Source organism: Poecilia formosa, unplaced genomic scaffold (assembly GCF_000485575.1).
Source record: "Poecilia formosa unplaced genomic scaffold, Poecilia_formosa-5.1.2 Scaffold21, whole genome shotgun sequence".
Lineage (NCBI taxonomy): Eukaryota > Metazoa > Chordata > Actinopteri > Cyprinodontiformes > Poeciliidae > Poecilia > Poecilia formosa.
Genome location: NW_006799960.1, coordinates 1577203 through 1601391, shown reverse-complemented (window position 1 = coordinate 1601391; position 24189 = coordinate 1577203). Strand labels below are relative to the sequence as shown.

The following is a 24189-nucleotide window of genomic DNA, read 5'->3' as shown; positions in this document are numbered from 1 at the left end:
TAAATTTGTTTCCCCAGTGACGGAAAAACTGAGAAAACTCTGGTTATTGCAGCACCTTCACTGGCATCCATTGACAAAGACTTCAAACTGGAGTTGCATGGTGTATGTAATGTGTCGGGCATTCATGCTCTGCATATCAGCAACAGATTTAGCTTTCAGTTCCCTTAATGTTCACATGACATTACAGTCATTAGGAGGTGAAGATGCTAAAGCTCAGGGAAAATTGAGAGGGTGTTAATCAAAATCAAGGACATTATTGCTTCTGGAAATTTTCCAGATGTGAAAGACTTAACTTTCTAAAACATCTCTTGATTTCTGAAACTTATAAATATGTGAGAATTATGCAAAAGCCTTTCAGTGCTGGGGGAACTTGAGAAGTCTTTTTGGATAAAAGGTTGGAATCAAAACAAGCAACAAAAAAAACAAGTTTTTCTTTTACTACCAACCACCATCTCTATCTCACTCAAACTATTTCCCTCTTCACCGAGAAAGCACAGGTGCGACTAACAACATTAGTGACAACTCGGCTGTGTTCAAGTTTCTCTACTAAATCTTGACAGTGAAAAAGAGCCAGCAGGCACCGACCGACCTGCAGCCGAAGCGGCTAAATGAAATTCAACCATCACTAACTTTATTTACACTAGCGTTTGTTTTCCTGCTGAACATCCACCCGAGCTGATCAGAACCCGGCAAAGTTCTCCCAAAATCCAATTAGCTCTTTCACAGACATGCAGGACTGTGTCATTACGCCAAAACAGGTGCTTTTAAGTCTGCAGGCAATCTTCGTTTTGCTCTGCCGCAATAAACCCGCGCTCTCTGTCAAGCGAGCGACGGCTGCTGATGTGCCATTGTTTCAAACGCTGCGTAATTCATTTTGTTCTCCGCGTGATTCATAATCCTCCCTTCTAATCCAATGAAACATATCCATCACCCACACGAGCCCTTCAAAATTAAATTTAGATTTCATAACTGCGGCACAGAATGCATAATTCAAACAGGCCAGTGGGTTTTGCGAGAGTCGAGACTATTTTTGTCCCAACATTCGAGCCGCCTCACGCACACTCACACACATGCAGGCGGAGGCAGCTGTGCAGGTTCCATCATCTTTAATAAAAGGCACATGTACAGCCAAAGTGAGATGAGTGAGTCCACCGGCATAGAGACGAAGCATCAAAAACACAGAAATACAGGAAGCAGAGGTCGGGAGGAGAGAGATCTGCCTGCCTTTACAGTAGAATCTACATGAGTAACATCATCATCATCTCGCTTCGTTCAAGTCTGTCTAACACTAAGATGCGTCTGTACTCAGGTCAAATGCCTCTGGAACCATCCCGCTGCGCACTACTTCATCCAAACTTCTTCTTCTGTGGTTCAGTTACTTTGTGGTAAAAACCATATTAAATTTAGGAGGAAAACCACCCTCCTCCCCCAACAAATCACAAAAAAGCAGGATTAACATAATTAGATAAAATTTGTTATCTAAGGAGCGATTAAACTTTAATTTCCTCAAAGGTGTTAAAAACAAAATCAAAAACAGCTTTTAAAAAAGTAATTGCTAAGAAAACAATTTAAAAAAAAATAAAAAAAATAAAAAAAAAGGAAAACGCTTCATGTAAAACAGCTGAAATAAATATAAACACACACAGCCTGTTTAGTTACCAGAAAGCAAGTGACACAGTGAAACCCCTGAATGTTTTGGTTGTGGTCCAGCCTGGCTGGTTCCGTCCAGCAGGACGTCGCAGCTGTGATCTGTTGACACGCACACATTCATTCATTCATTCATTCATTCATTCATTCATTCATAAACTCAGCATTCAATCAAAAAGAAAAAAGAAAAAAAAAATCACAGATACTTAAATATTCAGGGTTAAGAGAACAGAAGAGGCTGTTAGTGTAACCACTGCAGGAGGAATAAGAACTAAAAATGCTGCGCGGCCGTCTCTCCGCTTGAACGGTGGAAGGAAGGGGTGGTGGCGGTGGAGCGCTGCAGTCGCTTAGCGGACGCAAAAACGACAGGGAAGGTGTTGAAGGGGAGGAAAAAAAAACAACTAAGAAATGGTGTGCAGAGGGAGGCGGGGAGATAAAACACACATCTGCCCCCTTCCACCCTCATTCGCACCTCCAAATAACAGCTGAGCAGAGTCAGTCACTCCATTTTCACATCATCGCCCGTCTTTGGGACGCGTCCACGTGCCAGCAGAGGAGTCTGGACGCACGCTGTGGATCGTCGCTTCCTCTTGGTTGTTTTCTCTTTTTTTGTTCGCAAACATTCAACACACACACAAACGCATGTGCGCGCCTTCGTCTGTGGGCGTCCAAAGCGAATCGTCGGTCACGTACCACAGGTACCACACACCCACCGCCGCCGCCACCGCTCCCATCCTCCAACTCCCCAGGTTTCACCCCTCAAGTCTCGTCTTCACAGCAACTCACAGCTTTCTGGAGAAAACCAGCTCACTTATCTCATAAAAACAGCGTTATTATGCGTGTTGCGATTAGCGCGTGTGTGTGTGTGTGTGTGTGTGGGTGTGTGTGTGTGTGCGCGCGAGTGTGAATGTGTGTTAAGAGGTATCAATGGTTCAGTGGTGTCTCTCTTTAATCATCACGTCCTCTCTTTGACGCTGGCCTTCAATCAACGCACTTCTCCTTCAACCGTTCCATCACTCCTCTTCCTCCTCTTCCTCCTCCTCCTCGCTTTCCTCCTCTAGAGGTCTTTATTTTTGGACTTGGAAGATGAACAGGCGCAGGTTGATGTTTTTGGCGGCCAGCAGTTTGTTGCACTCCACCGAGTCGGAGATGGGCAGAGGGACGTATTCGGTTTCGTTGGTGTCGTTGCTGAAGGAGTGGTGGTAGATGACCGGCTTGATCCGCACGTCGTCGTACGGCCCCTTCAGCAGCAGGAAGGAGCACTCCAGGGCAGAGTTCACCTGCGTGCACAAAAACAAAAAAAAAGTCCATTTGAAATCAGTCCCCTTTTACTTCGATACCCTGAAATAAAATCCAGAGCAACCAACTGCCTTCAAGAGTCAAGTCAACTTGGAAACAGCTGCTCTCTCTCTCTCTCTCTCTCTCTCTCTCTCTCTATAGACTTAAGCCTTAGAAATACATTAAAAGATGCAAATAAACAATTTATTTATTTTTTTAAATAAGAAAGTAAACATTTTATAGCCTAAACTGCAACACCATAACATTCCTATAGATGAAGCTAAAATTATACTGCTTGAATTCTGGCTAAAGATATTTACAGACAAAGGAGTTTTTATCTTAAATGAAAAAAAAAAAAAGTTTTTTGTACAGTTTTTTTCTTAACTGAACATGTTGTTTTAATAACTAAATGGCCTTTTTTGAGTCTAGAAACTCTTAACGATTAATTAATTCCTAAATTAGCAAACGATTATTTTAATAACCGATTAATCACAATCTGATTAATCGTTACAGCTCTATTTGCAATAACAATAAATTTGGGATATTGTGCTTTATATGCAGCTAAATGTCACAGAGGTATTGACTCCAGGCCTACTGAAGTCACGCTGACCTCCATTTATAAACTGTTTAGAAACAGCATATTTAAAACAACAAAAAAAACAAAAAACGTCACAAAAATGTGCTACTGTGTTTTCTATCGTGTATCATCTATCATGTAAAACACTGAAGTTTGTGAAAAAGTCCAGGAGGTGAAAATACTTTTGTGAAGATGTTTCTCTAATCACTCTCTCCCGCTCTTTGAGGTCACCTGGTCATGCGTTGCCATGGCGGCGCTAACAAGGAGCTGGTGCGTTCAATCAGCCCGACTGGAGGGAGACGGCTTGGACTGGGTTTTAGTTTATCGCTTGGCTTTGAACTGGAGTTGTTCAAGTTAAATATGGAAATAATATTTATGTTTTCGAGAGATTTAATTGAGTTAATAGAGTATGTAATGTGCATAAAGAGTGAATTTTGTAGTAAAGTTTTTAAAAAACTGATTGGCCTGAAACAGTACGCCTCATTCGGGGAAAGAAGCTGAAGATGTAATCCATTTTTACACACACANGAGTTAATAGAGTATGTAATGTGCATAAAGAGTGAATTTTGTAGTAAAGTTTTTAAAAAACTGATTGGCCTGAAACAGTACGCCTCATTCGGGGACAGAAGCTGAAGATGTCATACATTTTTACACACACACACACACACACACACACACACACATTAAATCGTCTGCATCCTGTTTTTCTTGGTGTGTATTTCTGCCACCTCAGCCATTTTAAAGACAAAGTTTTGACTCTAAAGCCTTACAGACATTAGAAATTGACTAATTTCATGACCATATGTTGCACTGATATCTGCTTACTAATTAGTGAATTAATTAAAGTATAAAACTTATCCTGAGGTGCTCTATTAACATGAACAAACTGAAATCTGTGGCTAGCATCCAAACTGATGAGCTGCATTGTTTACTGCTGCTAATCTCATTTGGCTAATATCTGTGGGTTAGGTCAGCTGCTTAATCTGGGGATGTCCAGCTTAATTAGGCAGCCACACACTGCAGATGATCAATGTGCCGCTGTCATGAGGCTTTCTGGTTAAACCCAAGTTTCAATTTTTATTTATTTATTTATTTTTTTTTTTATGGAAATGAGGAAAATCACACAACACTTGATCTAAAGAGCAGATTTCCTCAGAAAGCCTGGGGTAATTCTGAGAAATCATTAACGAGTCTTAACTTTTTGAACTTCTCTGAACACCAAACCATGAAGCGCTCCTCTCACTCGGGAAGCATCGTTATTGCTCCCTCCCTCAGGAGTGGAGCCATTTCAAGGCTCGTGGAGAAGCCGAGGCCATTTCTCAGTGCCTCGTGTGTCTAATGAAGGAGAAAGACGGCTGTGGGGACACACCCACATTAGGCAGCTCTGAGAATGAATGGCTCGGCGTTTCCCTGCTGGAAGAGGCAGCGAGCGAGCCGCTACTTGTCTCCAGGTCTCGGGTGGCCGACACGGCGAGGAGTGTGAAACAAGTGAGCGCGATCTCCGGGGAGATTCCACCGCTTCTTAAATTAGATGAATAAACTGACACACCTCCTCCTCCCAACCCCCCGCACCCCTAAAGTTTGTTGTTTCTGATTTTCAGCATTTTCCCGCTCCCGTTTTTTTTTTTTTTACATACAGAAGTTTCTTATTTTCAAACTTCAACATGAAAATAATCTTTCTTCTTCCCGCTCTCGTTTTTTTTTTTTTTTCTAAAAACATGACGTTCACATCACAGCTTGTGTAAAACTGGCTACCAACTATTACAATGCATTAAACGATGGTCCATCGCACACATTTCTCTTTTATTTCCAAAAATACTTTATTAATCCCTGAGTGGGATTAATTAAAAACAAACAAATAAATGAATAAACTTTGGCTAAAGGACGTTAAAATTGAGTTTTTCCTACCCAACATGATCAGGAAAACAAAAGCAATATTATTGATGAACACTGCAGCACAATCACTGTTGCAGTTGACCAAATGTTAATTTGAACTTTTCATCATTGTGCTCACCACTCTGCATGCAATTTAGCACTGCAATCTTTAAGCAGTGTGGGTACGGGGAGCAGGAAATGTCCACACAAATGGCCAAATACATCACTGGTATGCAGACTCTGAATTCATGGCACTTAAAATATAAACAGCTCGCTACATGTTGCATCCAATCAGTCTTAAACAACTGGATGTTGCACAAACTGACACATCTCTTCCACACTTTCTTTTCCCACACATGGGACAATGCACATGGATTAATATTTCTGTAAATGTGTCAGAATGGCTGTTTTTCCATCTGTCGGTCTGGACAATGAGCTGGGACACAACGGGAAGATAAACGACTTTCAGACTTCTTCCCATACTTATACAGGCCTGGAAAACACCGAAATCAAACTCTAGACTTTTCCAGACTGTAGAAACTTTGATTTGAGTTAAATTTTGAAGCCCAAACAAAATATGCTAGAGTTGCTTTCTGGCTGCTCATCCCCACTTTGGTTGATTTCAAGTATCTTTTTAAGGATCGTAGCTCACAGAGGGCAACAATTTTCAATCTGACAGAAGCTCTAAGATTTATACGTCAAAGGATTTGCTCTTTAACCTTTACCTGATTTTTTTATTTTTTTTTTACCAATGCTAAACAAAACGCATAGCAGAAAATGCACTGATGGAGGTTTTCTGTCTCGATGCATTTACAGAGAGGAAAACTCAGATTTCAGTAGCAGATTTCCATCGTTGACTAGAGCACTCGTTGTTTAGCACGTTTCCTGCTGGTTAAAATAATCTGACTAATTGAAATGATCCCCCAAACCTCTGCAGCGACGTCATGTAGAAGGAAAAAAGCAGACGCAGAGAGAAGAGGGCGTACCTTGCTCTTGAGGATGAGCTGGAAGGAGAGCGTACGCTTGCAGGACAGATTGGGATTGCGCTCAGAGTCGTTGACTCGGGCCTTCAGCACCCACGTCTGGTTGAGAACGGTGAAACGCGGAGTTTCGTAGTACAGGCGAGTGATGAAGTCGTCGGTGCGGTACGGTCTGAACTGCACCTCTGAAACGACGGGGACGAATCAGAACGAGGCGAAGGAGCCGGGGGGCGCGGAGCGACCAGATCCGAAAATCGTGCCCAGCGTTCTGTACCTGTAAAGCCGATCTTCTCGTAGCACAGCAGGCTGAAGATGCTGTTGTATAGCTGCATGTCTCTGCGGTGGTTCTGGTCCATCTCTCCCAGTATTCCCATCAACTCTGTACCAGTCTTGGTCGGGTGAGAGCACTCGCTCTCGTGAGCCGGCAGCTCGTGAAACGGGCCTTGCCAGGGGCAACCGATTCTCTTGTACTTGCACTGCGTCACCCTGGAAACATGACATGCAGATGCAGTTAATGTAGGGAAAAAAAATAAATAAATAAAACGCAGATGCTGCTTCGTATAAATTAGATCGTTTGCCTTGTGATGACTATGGGTCGCTTGCACCGATTGGGAGTTAATGGTACGAAAGGTACTAATTAACCCGGGAAGTGAACTGCAACAAATGAAAGCAGTGCTGGGATGAGAGCACAACCTCCGAGGGGAAAAAAGCCATAGATTCATATCAATTACGCCATGGATAAAAGGTGAATCTTAATAAATACCTGTTCCTCTCTAAAGCTAAAACGAGGCATTAATAATTTGAAAGGTGCTACTTAGTCTCTGCAGTGGGGCAGAGCTAATTGAAGTGGCCCTTGTATAATTCTCGGCTTCCACGGAAAACTTTTGTCTCACGCAATCCGACCGGAGCCAGGAGAAGAAAAATACGTGAAATCTGTGGTTATAATTACAGCAACTTAAATACGGAGCCGAGGGTCCAAAAAAACCCCGACGGCTGTATTGCTGACAATAACATCCTGAATGCCGCGTCCTGGCAGGAGGCCGGCCGCATTTTCCGTCTGACCCGACTGAAAACCACCTGGAGCCTGCCGCGGCTGCTGTCATAACAACGCAGCGCTCGTCAAGGCAGGGTCGTCGTTCGCCATGGAAACAACCTCGCAGGATTTCAGGCGCGCCTGAGAATCACCTGTGACTAATGCGTGCTCTGTAATCACTCCAGCAGTCCATCTCCTTGGAGTCTCCGCCGTCTCTTTCCATCTCAACTCTGAGACGCTGCGATTCGCTGGCTGTCAGCACAAATACGCAATCGTACTTTGCAGTAAGAAATGGCCACTTATGTTTTTTTTATCTTTGAAAGAACCAAATTTTTTTCTTCATATGATCCTGTCTAAATTGGTTATGTAATTTAGACAGGATCAAATAGAATTATGCAGTTATAATTCAACTGCATGTAATGTAGTTGAATTATAAGAGCTTCATTTTGCATCAGAGCTGCAGCACAAATTCAGACATTGTTATCGCCACTGCATCACAGAGCACAGTGATTAAACAGTAAGAGAAATAAATATCGATTCATTTAAAAAAGTGAATTATATATCAGGCTTGAAGGATTTTTTGAAGGAAACAGACAGTCGGCATTGGGTGCCATGAAACAACATTTGTCTTCTTACAATTTGCCATTTGCTTTTCTGAAACTCATGTTCACATCAGATAAGCAGCATTCAGTTTCTATGCTCCACTAATCTGGAACAAACTTCCAGAAAACAGCAAAACAGCCGAAACACTCAGTTCCTTTAAACCAAAGGTAAAACCCCACATGTCTAGAGTTGCCTTTGATTCACAACAGCTGGGTATTGATCAACATGTTTGAAGATTTTGATAAAATGCTGTGTTCATTGTTGCTTGTTTCATAATTAGTTACTGAATTATGTTTTTATGACGTAAATCACTCACTGCTGAAATATGCTACACAAATAAACTTGAAATTGGAGTAAAATAACCAGAATAAATTCAAATTGCTATTTGTTTTTTCATTTAAAAATGTAATTTATCGGGGGAGAAAACCAACCAAGCCCTATTTGAAACTTTAATGCTCCTGTTGCTAAATCATAAATGAAATGGTAAAAATTTGCAAACCAAGTTCAGACTTTAATATTGTCAGATCTGCAGAATAAAGTAAGCTCTTAAGTAGAACCTGTCTGGCAGCATGAAGTAGGCCAAAGTGGCAAAGGAAAGCATCACGCTCTTATCTAAAGAAACTGCAGAACAAGACTTTAAAGATGTTAAGTTATTCATCTACTGGTATGGAAAATGGCTTAAGGATTCCAACAAACCACAAAGGCACAAATGGAGAGAACAATAATAAAAAAAAAAGTGTTCAACTATCCCAAGAAAATCAAGCTGGGGTGTTTTCACACCAGAACAGTCTACAGGACTCGGTTCAATTGAGCAATGGAGGGGGAGAGAACAAGACGCGCTGCTGTGGTTACAGAGACACCAAATGAGGCATTTTCAAATCCCATAAAAGCCAATAAGTCACACATAGAAGATGAATCACTTCCTCTGTTTGATTTGCTTGTATCCATGTTTATGTCAGAGTTTGTGTCTTTGGACCACACCAGAGTTCAAATGAGCTTTTACATGATATGCGCAACAAAACGATTTACATTGGACCAAAAACTGAGCTAAGGCACTCAGCTGAGATTCGTGATTCAACATAAGAAACAAACCGGGGGGAAAACGAGTCTGTAAGAGAGTTTCACACACTACTGCGAACCAGAGTCAGCTCTGCTTCTGCTTGTTTTTTCACGGTGTCATCAGCTGAAAAAAACTACTCTTCAAACTTCCACTTGACAGCAGACATAATTATCGCAGCTGATAACTACACAGCCTCAACTTCTCTTGAGCAAATAAAAGTTAAAGCAAAGCGTTAATGACCATATTAATAAAGTGGAACTGTTAATATTTCTCAACATCCAGTTACTCAGCACATTAATACTGGCAGTCCTATTACCTTCTGTAAGATTAAGAGCATTTAACGTTTCTGGCTGCTCATAAATTAGGACAATTTGTAGAAAAAAAAAACTAATTGTGACAAAAGTTATTAATTTTTCCCATGTGTTATTCTTAATGTCTAATTGAATGGAGCTGTGAACCTGTCTTGGCACTCCTCCTTCTGGTGCCTCTCCAGGCTGGAGCGGGGGAACTGCTTTAGGCAAAAGGTACATTCTGTCGGCAGCTCGCTGACAGCCTTCTCCACCGCCAGGTTCCTACAGCACAGGTTCTTGCTTATCTCACACCTACATGGACATGGAAAAAACAATGATTCACACGTCAGCGCAGAGGCATAAATAATATTTGTGGAATCGGCAATATGGTAATACAAGTTTGTGGACATTGCAGAGGCGGCAGCTCACTGGGAATAAGAAAAGATCCGCTAAGGCAGATTCTTACTTCAAGACGTAAGACAATCGAGTTACCTTCACTTCTGTGCACACGGTAAATCAGAAATGTCTACGAAAAATATGCTGGTGATGATCAAGAAAATGGTTTCTTGGCTATTGATAAGCGTCTGATCTTTTTTTTTTTTTCCCTAAGATTTCCCCCCAAAAATAAAACCTTTTTGTCTTTTGTAAGTTTATTAACACTTGCATATCAACTACAGCTGCACATGCAATTTAATAAAGTTGATAAAATTTATTTCTTTTTCTTTAACACTGGACTGCAGAGGCTCTGAGTTAATTCACACTTTCACTTTATACCAAATTCTTAAAATCTTGTCCCAACCTACAAGCCATATAATCAACTGTTGCTTTTTACCGCTTCCTCTCAATACTGAAGTGTTTTGATGAGTTAAGGAGAAAAATAATCGTAAAAATGCACAAATGCTATCATTTTTAATTGCATGCCATTTTCTGAAAACTCTGCATTACTGAATATGGTTCTAATACCATTGTGGTGCAGCTGACTCATAAAATTATAACCAAGATTAAACCACAAATTCCTAATATTGACCACATGCTGGTAGATGTCATGTGAAAGAGTCGTATAACTATTTTTTATTTTACAGTAGATCATGGGTGAGTTCATTTTAAAAAATCCTTTAAAATAATTAAAGCAGGTACACAACTTCCAAAGAAGAGGTATGCATTGACAACACTGTAAAATTTCCTGCTTCTTCTTGGACTCAAAAACGTCAGGTAGAAAACGGCAAAAACTCTGAAGATGGCAATAAAAAGGTCAGATGACGAACTGAATCAGTCACAGAAAAACAAAATGTCAGGAGGGACTTTTCAGCAAGATGTGAAAACTATGTGGGAACGTAAAGCAAATCTATACCTGCTGTGTGAACAGACTAAACAGATCACTGTCTGTTTCGTGCACGTTTATTTATGTGAACGTTTTACTAAAAGTATTCGTTTAGTAAAAGGTTCCCTAAGAAAGAGTCAGCTGGTATTTTATGTATATTGGCCTGCTTTGTTTTATGACTAGAATCAAGTGAAAATCTACGGATTTTGAAGCTTGAATGTTTTTCTCCTGGCATTTCTGTGAAACCTGGTGTGTCCACAGGACTTCCTGGAGCGTCCACAGTGAAGCGGGTTTACCTGCAGTTGGGACACGTGGCCTGTTCCTCCTTGAGACGAGAATCGGCCAAGAGGTGAATAAAACAGCCAGCGCACATCAGGTGTCCATTGGTACACTGACAAAAAGACAAGGACGGGTTAATAAAGATCAAGAGGCACTGCGTGGTATACAGAGTGGATGCCAAAAAATAAAACAAATAAACATCTAAAACTCAGGCGGGACATTTTTTGCAGTAGTTAAAATAGTTTGTTATAGTCTGGTTTAATTTTAAATGACCTATTTTACATTATATTTATACTATGTTTAGATATTTTAAGGATGAGGAAACAGAAAAATATATGGAATTTTGTTATGTTTTTGTTGCTCCCATTGTTTGACACTATGAGGTTTTAAAAAGTACATTATAAATAAAATTAATCATTATAATTGTAGAAGTATGGCCTTTGGAAATAAACATCAACACATATTTAGATAGGAAATTACATTTGGGTAAGAGGACACAAATCTATTTTTATATTATTTCGGATCTTTTAACATTTTTGCTGGAATATCTCGCATCACTAGTAACATGCAGGTCAGGTGCTTGCAGCATTTTACTGTCAGATATAAATACAAGCCTACATTTTCAAAGACTCTCAGATCAAGAGCTTTAAGCATTCCTATTATGACTCTATGCTAGTTTAAAGCAATAAGCAACAATTACAACTGCATGTGTATAATTTTGATTAAGAAAAAGTACAGAAATGTTTTGTTAAATAGCTAATAAAGAGAACACAAGAATCGTTACTGGCTATAAAAAAAACCCCCGTCAGTGCATACTAGATACAGGGGTAAAAACACATATTAATCCAGGTTATTTTTGGGTATTTAAAACCTTATTGGACTCTGCACTAATGTCAATGCATCCTTTTAGAAAGTTGCAGTTTAAGACTACTATTTAAAAGACATAAAACAAAGGTGAAGATTTGTCAAGATGGACATTTTTGTGGGATGATTTTACAAAAACATCAATAAGAAATCATGCATAGTATTTGATAAAAAATATGGATGTTTTGCAGTGTCAATGACTCGTGTAAATTAAACTTAGGAAAGGCTGTTCTACACTCTGATTTTGCGGTTGTAAGGTTGACTAAAATCAGAGGTGTCTGAAATTTTGTCTCGACAAAGGTCAGAGATTATTAATGGGCTAAAAGGGAGATAGATAGAAAGTCAATGAGGCCAAGATGTAATAAGTGGGATGGGGCTGTTGTATTTCCTGAGGATGAACAGAGAAAAATTCATCCTACATTGTAAACTGGAGTTGACCACTGGCGTGTCTGTCCTCCACATGGCTGAAATTTACTGTAAGGACACTTTTTCAGACTGTTGTTAGATCAGGTATGAGTAAAAATAAAGGAAATGGGCCCAGACATTCAACAGGTTGACTGTTAGGTTTGGGACACAGAGGGGAGCTTCTATTGTGGTTTTTCCAGCAGATTTATTTATGCTTGACAGCGAGTTAATTAAGGAGCATTAGGGCTTTGGTTGTGATTGGCACCACCTTTACCTGATACACAGACGCCTTGGGCAAGTCTAGGCACACGGTGCAGCACAGCACTGAGTACAGTCTCTCCTCCAGCTTCCCTGACTCTCCTTCGGGTATTTTCAACCTCTTTTTGGGTGGCTCGTCCGGGTCAGACTCGGGCCCCTCTCGCCGTATACCGACATCCTCCTGCATGGCCGCGACCCCGGCGACAGCCTCCACTGCTGCCCCCACGGCCCCGACCCCCAGGCCGGCCGAGGAGGAGCTAGGAGCGACCGCAACGCCCACGTCTCTTTCTTCCAGCGAAGACATTGGGATGGCTGCCTGGAAAAATGCCTGTTATGTACCTGCCCGGACCAGGCTGAGCCCGAAAAATATTAGGACGTTAGCTCGGGTTAGCTAACAACCTGTCGAGCTAACGTGAGCTAGGCTAACACGTCAGAAGCAAGCTCACTGTGAACACAGCCCTGCACACAGGAAGGTTGATTTTAACAAGCCAATTCTTAAGAAATAACGAGAACATGAGTCAAATTTTATAGTAGCTAATAAGGAAATCAAATTTTGACTAGTTTAGATGACTTACAGCGAGGCTAGCAGTCCTTTTTCCTGAGCCCAGGCAGAACAAAAACAACTCGGCCTCACTCAGCTGTCCGTTATTCGCAACGACAGCAGGTAACGACGTGCACTGCCAGCGGCCCTGTTCGGCTGCTCTCCCCCGCGTCCCTGCCTGCTGCTCCGGTACCGGCTGGCTCTCGATTTGTCTGTCTGTCCACTGGACCACGACCACGCACAGAACCTGTCGGAGACTACAGCTGGAGAGAGTTCTGTTGGGACTTGTCTCTCTGGCTACACAGCCATCTTTGTTTTGTTTTGTTTTTGTGTTTTTTCCCCTCCTGTCCGTTCCCTGACTTGACCGTGTTCTGCTTTTTCTATTTCGGGAAGGTTCTAAATTGTAACACTGGGCTCCATGCCGAAAATTTAAAAGTAAATGTATAGCGCCTGCATATGCAGGGGCCTCTACGCTACAGTCGTAAATTGGCTGACAGAGGAATGTTTTGTTGTGGCAGATGACTTGGGGTATTTAAAGAGTTTGAGACACGCATGCGCACTGAGCATCTTTTGCCAGCGCCGAGAAGGTAACCAGAACCTGATATGCGACAAAGTTTGGCTTCTCCCCCAGAGGATGAAATACTTCACTGTTATTTTTCTGGATCTTTAGATTTTTTTTGCGGAAACTTAGAACACATTGTTTTCTCACTTATTTTGTCTCAAAACTGTTTCAGTGAAATTTCATGAGGCTTTTTTGAAAATCTCAAATCACACTACCCGGTTTACTTAAGTGATTACTAAATATTTCAATCAAGCCCTAATCTCAATTTACTAAGTTTAAAATCTCTATGCTTGTACAAATACCTTGAGGTTAGGCTAAGATTTCATGGGGAAATTTGTCAGAAGATGGGTTACTAATGAAAAGTAGCAGTCCTTTACAAATACAGGCTAAATCATGTTTTTTAAGTAAAGCAAATAATATTTACATATTTTTTGATAGATACACACTAATTTTGGGTGCTACTGCTGAAAGAGGAATGCTTTGTTGTGGCAGATAACTTGATAAGTAACACTTAAGTTTGTCCACCAGAGGATGAAGTATTTCACAGTAATACAATTTATCTGATTAGTTTTATTATTGCGCTGAAGCCCAGAGCAAACACCTGTTTTTTCTTCTTTTGTTTATAACGCCACCTTTGCTTTGCTACATCTTATGAATTTTACAATTGAAACTTTCCATTTAGTGAGAAATATTGTCAGCAAAAAGCATCTGATAATGTACTTATTAATACAGCAAAAGGTTTTTCAATAAGTGCAAAATATGGTAATGTAGTATTTGCTAAGTCTAAAAGTTGACTATAGGGAAATACAGCTTTTACATTAAGCAAATAACTATATTGTTAAGCATTTAGCACAAAGGATAACTTGTTCTTAATCTCAACAACAATGTAACTTATGCTAACAGTAAAATGCTATTCACAAAAACAATGAATGCACACACAGCAAAAGCAATGATCATTTATTGCAGTTCTTGACAAGTCTATAAGTTACAGTAAATTACTGCTTTCATGTAAAGCAAACAAACAAAAAAGATTTGTTGCTAGCCACTACAAGTCAAGGAAAGTTTCTGCAATTAGCTTAGCAACAGTATTTTACATCAAAAGCAACCATTGATTGCTGGTAAAATACTGTTTTTACATAAAATTAATAATGATGTAATTATATTTCTATTGGTACAAATCAAGTGGTCAAACGTACACATTCTTACGTAACTTTTTCAAAGCAGTTCTGTTAGTTTTTAAATTATTTTGGTATTTAAAAGAGAAGGTATTTTACTTACAGCTGTGAATTGGCTGTTTTGTTGTGCTAGATGACTTGGGGCATTGAGCATCGTCTGGTCCACAGTCAAAAGGTGATCAAAACCTGATATGCTACAAACCTAGGCTTGTCCCCCAGAGGATAAAATACCTCACAGTAGTGGAATTTGACATTTCACTCTTGCTCTGAAGCTCTGGTCAAACTTTGATGTCATTGCTACTTTATTATGTCATGTACTAAAGTTTCTGTAAAATGTAGTTTGTTTCAAACAAGTAAGGATTTTAAAACAACATGTCTAGGGATTATTTATGCTATTAAACATCTCATAAAAATACATAGCTTGCTAGAAAATAAAATACACAACAGCCTTTCATTTCGACACATTCAATTTAAAATCTGTATTTATTTATTTTTTTTGCTTCAAAGTTAGTTATTGTTTATATGCATTCCAGGCTGTCTCTCACAGATATAAGTAAAAAAAAAAAATTATGAAAATTTTCAGCAAACTGATCCCTAGTATGCTCAATTATTTCAACAAAATACTTTTTACAGAAAGCCAAAAACAAAAAGATCTTATTGTATTTCTCATTAGATGGGAAAATATTTTAGTCACAGGACCTTTTCTCCAATGGACACATTCATCGCTTCCATTTGTCTTACACGTTTCCACCATGTGAAAAAGTTGAAAGCATTTTTCCTAATTCTAAAATATTGTTAATGTTAGTGAAGGATTGTTTCTTCAAACAATAAGCTGCTAACATGTGATGACCAAATCACGTCATTTGTGTTTTGGTGTCCGGACTGCACCATTAAAGGTCTTTTGCTGCAGTCTATAAAATTCAGCTCATTTGAATGATTTCTGTGAATGTGTGTTTTGAGTAAGCATGAATAATTTAGCCAGAGCAGCAGGATCTTTGAGAGAGGCTTTAATTACCCGTGGCCCGCAGCACTGACACTTGACCATAGGCATTTATAAGCGCTATCATTCCATCAGTGCCCCCAGATATACAGCTTAGAAACCACAAAGGTTGCGGATGTGGACTGGCCTGGGTAAGGGGGTTACGGGGTTGCGGACGTCCTTTGGGTTGGGTGGGGCAGGATGTCTGAGTGTCAGCTGTTTGCAATCGGGAGGGACAGGATTAACCAGCACTCATTGGGCAGAAAAATAGGCCTTATTTGGTGTGTGTGGAATGGCAAGGGACCAGTACCCCCCGTAGGTATGCACAGAAAGTTTGTCCAGTAGCTGAATGTGGTCACACACTGTCCTCAGCGTGTTCCAACCCTCCGGATTGTTTACAACCCCTCACTACACATTCATTTAGACATTACGAATGTCTTTATGGTAAAGTCACCCCAGCAGTAGTTCACTATCAAAAAATATGCGATGAACCAATTGTAAAGGATAATAAAGAGAAATTTACTCATTTTAAATCGGGAATTCATATCATCGCAAACAGGCAAATTATCCAATTATATATATGTACAGACTCATACTTTTATGTAATTAAAAATAGCTACCAGCCGCAGAGATCTCATCTACAAAAGACACAAATGATTTGCAGAGAAACGTAAACAAAAAATACGTAAGAAATGTACTAAAAACGTAATCAAACAACTTATAAAACGCTTCCTGTTTACAAGCTTCATTCCTGGGGTTTGGGCAGAGGCTCAGTCACAACACAAAATCCCATGATTAGTTCCAAAATGCAGGACAAATGGCGTATGCACGTATATCAGATGCATCAAATCTCATCAATCAGACTCTATTCATTCTACAAAAATAAAAACCCATCATCTGCCTGTCACCCACAGCTTCAATTACTAGAAAAAAAAAAAATCAGGGCTATTGTTTGCAACAAGGAAAATGATGACCCTGATCTAATTACACAATCAAACAGAGCAAAATCCCAGACACGTTGGGGCTTGTATGTGTTGTGACCATTTGCCTTGGTGTGGTTTTCAGTCTATTTGTGGAGGTCGGCTGCAGGGTGGAAGTGTGGGAGCTTTAGTCCTGAAGGACAGAGCTGAAGAATCAGCTGCTGGTCTGGGATTAATTATGCTGTTCTCAGCAATTTGCTATTGTTGGTGTTTGGTTAGAGCTGTCGGATCCACTGGCCACTGCTGTTCCCCGTTCTGCTTGGACTGCAGTTTATTCTGGGATGAAGACTCGGTTTGAGTTATGGAGGAGTCACTTTGATTTAAAAGGTCCACATTTGTGAGCTTTTGACGTGAATCCTGAATGTTTTCCCTGCTGTGCTGCTCTGCAGAGATGGTTTCCGGTTTTTCTCGACAAGCTGTTTCATATAGAGGTGTTTGCTTCTTCTTCTGGGAAGCCGCAGTGTCGATATTGCTCATATCTTCTGATTGGACCAGTGGAGTTTTGTTCTGGTCTTGTCCTCTTGTTGTGAATTCATCATGTCTCCTGGGAGATATTTCCTTCTTGGTGCCAGAGTTTCCTGCTATTTGATTCGCCAGTGATTCTGCTGCTTTTGTTGGAGCTGCTCTGTGCAGTTCTGCTTCACTATCTGCTGAGTCCCTCTTAGTTTTGTCAGGGAGCGCCCTCTGGCTGCAGACTGAAGCCATAGCCTTCACCCAATGGTGCTGGAGGATCTGCTCTGCTGTCAGCCTCACTGTGGGGTCTGGTTTAAGCAGAGATCTGACAAGACCTTTAGCTTCTGTTTGTCCACAAAGAAAAGAAAGAATCAGATTCTGAAAACTGCAAAAGCTTTAAAGCTATTTTAAATTTGTTACACTTTACTTCCACTCATACTGTTTTGTGATCTCTTAAACTGCCTGCCCAAAGCAGCTTCATGCAATTTGTTTAAAAATGGAGGACAGTAGCACCAGTTCAAAAATATGCACTTATATCACGCCAATGGAAAGTTTAAATCTAGGATAGTCTTGTTTGTGCTAAAATACCATTATCTCTCTCTCTCTCTCTCTCTCTCTCTCTCTCTCTCTCTAACAGTTTTTGTGGTATATNTCTCTCTCTCTCTCTCTCTCTCTCTCTCTCTAACAGTTTTTGTGGTATATATTTTAATAGGAAGAGAAACTGATGTAATAAGAAAAAGACTGAAAAAGTAGCTGAAGTCTAGAAACAAACTGTAAAATCTTCATAAAGCCAGAAGAAGTTGTGAGAAATACAGTTTCACACAAGTGTTTTCTATTAATAAGGAACATATAAAGAAATGAGGCATGACTAAAGATTTTACCACAGCATAATATTGCAACCTGTCTGGATAACAGTTATTGTAAACAGACAATACACCTTGTGTTATATAAATGATATGCACTCCAAAGCTTCCACCGTGACATCCAACAAAGATGAATCCAAAACAGAGAAAAAGCATGAAACTCTAGAATCTAATGGTAGATCACTTTATTTTTTTTTACCATGAAAATATTTTAGTCAGGTTTACCTTCTGAGATGGAGTCCCAGTAGGGCGAAGGGAAATGGAGTTCTGCGTGTTTTATTAGCTTGAAGAGCTCCTCCTGATCCCGATCCCGGCTGCGGAACGGGGCAAAGCCACACAGCAGGATGTAAAGAATCACCCCCAGAGCCCAAACATCCACTGCTACGCCGTACCCTGCAGAATAACCAGACTAAGATTATTAAAATAACCTGACTCGCATTCAGTCACAAAAGTGTCTCCAAAGTACCTCACCTGTTTCGCAGAGGATCTCTGGGGCCACGTACGTCGGTGTGCCACATATGGTGAAGACCGGTTCTGTTACCACCATAGCCAGGCCGAAGTCCCCCAACTTCAGCCGACCGATGCCAGCGGATACTTTCTCTATCTGAGAGAGAATGAGAATGTAAAATAGACAGCATGACCAGACTGGGATTAGTTACCAAAAGTTAGGATTATAAATTTTCTGTCTGAAGACAGAATAATACAGCGCCATACTTTCCTTTAAGCTTAAAGGAGAGTCAGGCATATCTACATGAGATGCAAACCTACCAAGGCAGGAAATCTTTTACTCTCCTGTGGCAACAATTCAGCTTTTTACTAAATGGTTGCAGTAAACAGGGGCTGCAGTTTCCAGGTTTCCTAGCTCCTTCAGACTAGCCAGCAGCAATTAGCAAACACCTGTTGGAGTTGCACATCTGCTGAGCTCATTATGAGCTACTTCTCAATGAAATTCTGTTTTTTAAAAAAGTTAGAGGGTTAATAGGGGAGCGATGTTGTGATGACTTCCTGAAGGCAAAGTTTCAGAAAGAGCAGAAGTTTTTAAAGAGAGAGAAGCCCAATTTCAAAGTGTTTTATATCAAAGTCAAATTTCTTTTAAGTTTTCTACTTTTAAAAGTATGCACTTCATTGGGTTTCTTATGAGACAAACAATCCCATTGGAATCTCAAGCACTTCAATCTGCCCTGACACTAACCAGTAAATTCTCAGGTTTCAGGTCTCTGTGGACGATGCTCCTGCAGTGGATGTAGTCCAGCGCTTCGCTCACGTCCGAAACCATCCGTCCGGCCTCGGGTTCTGGAAACTTCCCCTTGTCATTGATGGCCTCGAACAGATCCCCTCCGCTCACCAGCTCCATCACCAGATAGGAGTGTGTACGGGTGTGGTGGTGGGCCAGCAGCCGCACGATACGGGGGTGACTCAGACTACCGAGGAGGCTCAGCTCGTTCTGCATCATGTGCTCTCGACCGATCAACTTGGAGCGCTCCACGATCTTCATGGCGACGGGTTGGCCGTCGTCACGCCGACGGCACTCCCGCACCACGGCAAAGTTCCCGTCTCCGATCAAACGGCCGATTTCATAGCAGCGCTCGATGTCAGCCAGGGTGAGGCCTGTGCCCTCGGAGGGGAGGACGCAGCTGTCTGCGAGTCGTGCTTCTGTGTGAGCTGAAGCCGCATGTGGAGCTGGACGTAGAAGCTGCAATGGCGCACAGCTCTTCTCCTTGTCTCTGCTGACTTGAGGAGACGAGGGGCTGTTAGAAACATCTGACGGTTTCACCTCTTGATCTGTGTGATGGCTTCCTTTCTGCTTCTTTGACACAGGAGGGAGTGGGACCCTTCCTGATAGAGTACCGATCAGTCCTGGAGCCAGAGGTCTTGACTTTGTCGCCAAGCAGTTTTCACACAGAATAGGAGAGGGGATATCTGCATCTCTGAGAAGCTCGTTATGCTTGAATGGACCAATAGGAGAAGGATGTCTCTTCTTGACTTCTCCCCGAACACGCAACTTCTGGAGGTTGTTTGGAAGGTGAGCTGTTTTTTTGCAAGAATTCTTCTTATTTGACTTCTGGGAGTCGGGAATATACTGTCCTTGCTGGTTTTTGTCTGCGTGTTGAGACGTGTGAGCATCGGTGTGATTCTTGACTTGCGTATGTGCGTCTCGTTGCGCCTCTTGCACTTTCCCGGTGTTTTCCGTCTCCTCGCTGTAGCCACTGTCAGCTTTAGCAGCTTTATCTGGTGCTGGCCGGAGTTTCTTCTCCCAGACCCGCAGGGCATCGGCACGGTAATGGGAATGTTCTGGAAAAAGTTCCTCCAGGGCATCCTGCACACTGTTCAGCACGGGGCGGGCCTTTCCGAGAGCCAAGAAGGCCACTTCACCACAGAAGAAATCACACACACCCCTTACCTAGAATAAAAAGAGAAAACCGAGTTATCTAGAAACTACGAGTTGGGAGACAAATCTGGAACCGGACATCTGCTGAAAGGTTTTCTTTTAAGTAAATCTGGAAAAGCTAGATTTAATTGAAAACATTTTCTGACAGATGAAGCATTTAAACACTTAAGATAAAAAAAAAAGGTGATCTGAATCACAAAGAAAATATTATATAAAGACAAATAAAACTGGTTTGAAACTTGTCTTGGGTCCAGTGCTCAGGAGAAGAATAGGGAGCATGCAGAGGTCTATTTGCATTTTTTTCAAGATCCTCCCACGTCATGTTAAATCAGTTAAAGTTTGCCCCACCTCTCGAGCGTGTGTCGTGTACAGACGAGTGACTCTTCCTCTGTGCCAGCGAGGAAACCCCAACGCCTCTGAGAGATCCAGGAGCAGCTGCTCAAACGACACCACAGCCCTGCGGTTCAGCAGCACCGTCACCTTACAAACAGCAAGAAAAAGTCAAAATCATACTGTTTTCTCTGTAAAGTTTTATATATATATATATATATATATATATATATATATATATATATATATATATATATATATATACACACACATATATATGAACTGAAAAATACTAGGGCAATAAATGCTTATACTACTTTAGATAAGCCATCTGGTGGTAATTATTTCTCATTTAAATAATGAATATAACCATTACGTAATTATAAACAGTACAGTAACAATTTTATTTGTGGGTTTCTGGTCGAATCAAGCTCAAATGTTTGATCAAAGTTTTAAAAAGTATGTTCGGAAAAAAGCACTAAACACTACCAAAACACTGAGTCTGCGGTGGTTAGTGGCAGCATCATGCTTTGCAGTTATTTCAGGTGGTAATTTTGAAATTATGAGCTGTTCCAAAAACCCAATCGGTTTCAAAACAAAGATTTGTTAGGTGTTTGTTTCAAAAACACTGGATTAAAGGGGATTTAATTTTTCACCATCATGTGGATTTGAGGTCATTAAAAAATGCTTTAGTAGATAAAAAAAAAAAGTTTTTTAGAGACCTGACAATGTCCTTGCATTCGTATAGTTATTTAAAACATTTGCCAGATGATTTAGCAAAGATTACCAATTCATGAAGAGTAACGTTGGCAAAATCCTACCAGAGAAGACTGAATGCATAAATGTAATCAAATTATGTTGTTTTTGACAATTAGTTAAGTGTGGGATTACATATGCACCTTTTTATATTTTTTATGTTTCCCCAAGGATTATTTCTTTGTATTTCAGTTCAATTAAATGAGATATATATCATATTAGAAGTGTAAAAAGTTTGGAAATGATTTATTATGATGCCAGTTACTATGTGTCAAAAATCTGAAATTTACACTTTTGAGAGCCATTCTAGAAAAATAAGTTTTATTTATATAGCACTTTTTCAGCAACAAGGCAGTTCAAAGTGCTTAGTGCTTATTCTAGACGACTAGTCCAAATTAAGACAGACGCTTAGGAGCAAACAGCCTAAAGCATGCCTGTGCTCACAAGTCACCAAGCTCACACCTTTGAGGGTAAAAATTGTGACTATGCTACATAAAGAACCAATATTAGCCTTAAAATGTCAAGAGTTCAAGTTTGTCATGTAAAAAATAACATAATTGTTGAGTTTATAATTCTCCAAAAATATTTATGAACAAACTTTTTTGAATATCTTAATGCACAACACCAAGTGCAATCTGAGGCCTTCTGCAACTTCTGCATTAGTCACAGACTTTATTTAATATTTATTTTTGTTGTCATCTTCTGTAATACGCACACTTTTATTTGCTTGACTTTTAAGTTAATCATTCAAACTTTTAGTGAACTCTCTGAAATGTGCTGAGAAGAGAATATGCTTATTAATTTACTAAATTTCTTATATCAACAGAGTACTTTGTGGACACAAAATAACCTCTATATAATCAATTGAAATATTAACAAAAGTCACAGATTAAAACCTTCTGACCCCTTCAGGACTTATGCCTTCTTTAAAAATATTGAATCTAATTTTTACCTTCCGCAGTCCGTTTTGACTACATGGGCGGACAATGGTGACCAGATGAGGCCGCTCAGCGCTTTCCTCCGCATGCCTTGTGTGGAAGAGCGGTGGGTGAGGAGGAGGGATGAGGGGCCTGTATACCCGCTCCACTTGGTGTGGGGGTAGGGGCCAAGGCTGAGGGGCCCAACCAGCACGCTTCAATAAGGGCGCAGGGGGCCCTGAAACAAACAATAAAAAGGAAACTCATTTTAGACTATAGTGAAAGTGTACTGAGTAACAGTGTTGTGTTTTTTTTTTGTTTTGTTTTTTTCTCCGAGACTTGTAAACATAGAAAAACTCTTAAGTAACACAACACCGGCTCCTTATCCTGTGGGACTGTGTGTGAAAGCAAATCCGACTGATCAGATTTGAGCGTTTTCCATCACATGGAGTGCAGGGGCCATTTGAGATTCTTCAATCAGCATGCTGCACTGGTTGAATTATTCAGGCTTCCTTAAGTCAATAAAACCCTAACACACACACACACACACACACACACACACACACACACACACACACATACACACTCAGTACATACACACACACACACCTACAAACAAAAGCTTGCGTGACCTGGTTAGGGCTCAGCTACATCTGCATGATTAGTAGAGCATTTTAGACTCCCATCATCTTTGATATTTTATCTTCTGGCATTGATGGATAGATATTATCTGTCCTGTCTAAGGGAGTTTTTGTTGCCTCCAGACAGACAGAAACTCGAGAGTAAAATGTAACAATACAGTTTTTTTTTTACTAGCTGAGCATCAATTTTATAATAGTTTTATACACATTTACAAAAGAAAGGTTTCTCAGTACATAAAAATAAGCCCGTCTAGTGACATGTGAGAAAATAAAATCTCTTTTTTTAGCGTATTGTTTGCCTTGAAGACCCTACTTTAGCAGCTGAACTAAATGTCTCTTACTAAAAATTACTCCATGCTTAACAGCAAGTGTCAGAAAAATTAGTTAATTCATTAATTTTCAGATCGAAATAAAACGAAAAGAGATCGGATTTGTCCATTGTTATCATAGTAAATGATAATAATTAACGTTGTTATTATTAAGTCGTTCCCACGAATTAAACAAGTTGTTGTCACGATGGGGTTTTTTTCCCCTCATGTCACCAAACGGGCTCCGTAAAGACACAAAGACGCCAAAGAATTTGGGGGAAAAAAAGAAAAAAGAGAAAAAATAACTTCCTGCAATATATTTCAAGAATCAATTTAGCCAGTTAATATTATGATACTCCAAAGTTCTATGTATTTCTATATTGAGCAAAAATCGTTATATCCTTAAAAAAAACAACAAAAAAACTCACCTGCCACTCCCCATTTAGTGTTTCGTGCCACTTCACCTCCATTCCTGGCCTTCATAACGACGTCATTTATTTTAAGCAACTGTAAAAATAACCCTGTAATATAGTAATTTTACTTTATCCCACTAAAACCATGAGTTGTTGCTGGGTTACTCTCCTCTGCTAGCTCTCAAGGAAAGTAAGGGGATGTGAGAGGACCATGTAGCTACAGTGGTTGCCATGGAAATACGTCTACTGAAACAACTAAGGGCAGAGAAGACCGGAAGTTTAGTAGTTGACTGTCAACATAAAAGAACTGAATCATTCGACGCTCTCCCGAGAATGATATTTCTTTACTAATCAGACTCTGTCACTCAAATGTAATATTTTATACACAATATCTCTTTGCAGAAAGAGATAT

The 24189-nt window shown here is 40.3% G+C and overlaps 2 protein-coding genes across 4 annotated transcripts; both read right to left on the bottom strand.

The window, feature by feature from the left end:
• Window positions 1-1089: 1089 nt before the first annotated feature.
• On the bottom strand, window positions 1090-13503 carry zftraf1 (zinc finger TRAF-type containing 1). 3 transcript variants are annotated; one of them, XM_007547627.2, is made up of 7 exons: window positions 13046-13503; window positions 12487-12823; window positions 10961-11055; window positions 9512-9655; window positions 6632-6843; window positions 6364-6542; window positions 1090-2927 (listed from the first exon to the last, which is right to left on the bottom strand). In XM_007547627.2, the coding sequence occupies exons 2-7, from the start codon at window positions 12772-12774 to the stop codon at window positions 2715-2717; spliced, it is 1131 nt and encodes a 376-aa protein (XP_007547689.1). In that variant the 5' UTR covers window positions 12775-12823; window positions 13046-13503; the 3' UTR covers window positions 1090-2714. The 3 variants fall into 3 exon arrangements, with proteins under 3 accessions (XP_007547689.1, XP_007547688.1, XP_007547691.1); XM_007547626.2 differs by having other exon boundaries at window positions 12487-12786; XM_007547629.2 differs by having other exon boundaries at window positions 12487-12782.
• Window positions 13504-14509: 1006 nt separating this feature from the next.
• Window positions 14510-24029, bottom strand: dclk3 (doublecortin-like kinase 3). Its single transcript, XM_007547816.2, has 7 exons — window positions 23793-24029; window positions 22451-22653; window positions 20761-20892; window positions 19216-20424; window positions 18495-18627; window positions 18249-18416; window positions 14510-17504 (listed from the first exon to the last, which is right to left on the bottom strand). The coding sequence occupies exons 1-7, from the start codon at window positions 23845-23847 to the stop codon at window positions 16906-16908; spliced, it is 2499 nt and encodes an 832-aa protein (XP_007547878.1). The 5' UTR covers window positions 23848-24029; the 3' UTR covers window positions 14510-16905.
• Between the last annotated feature and the right edge of the window lie 160 nt (window positions 24030-24189).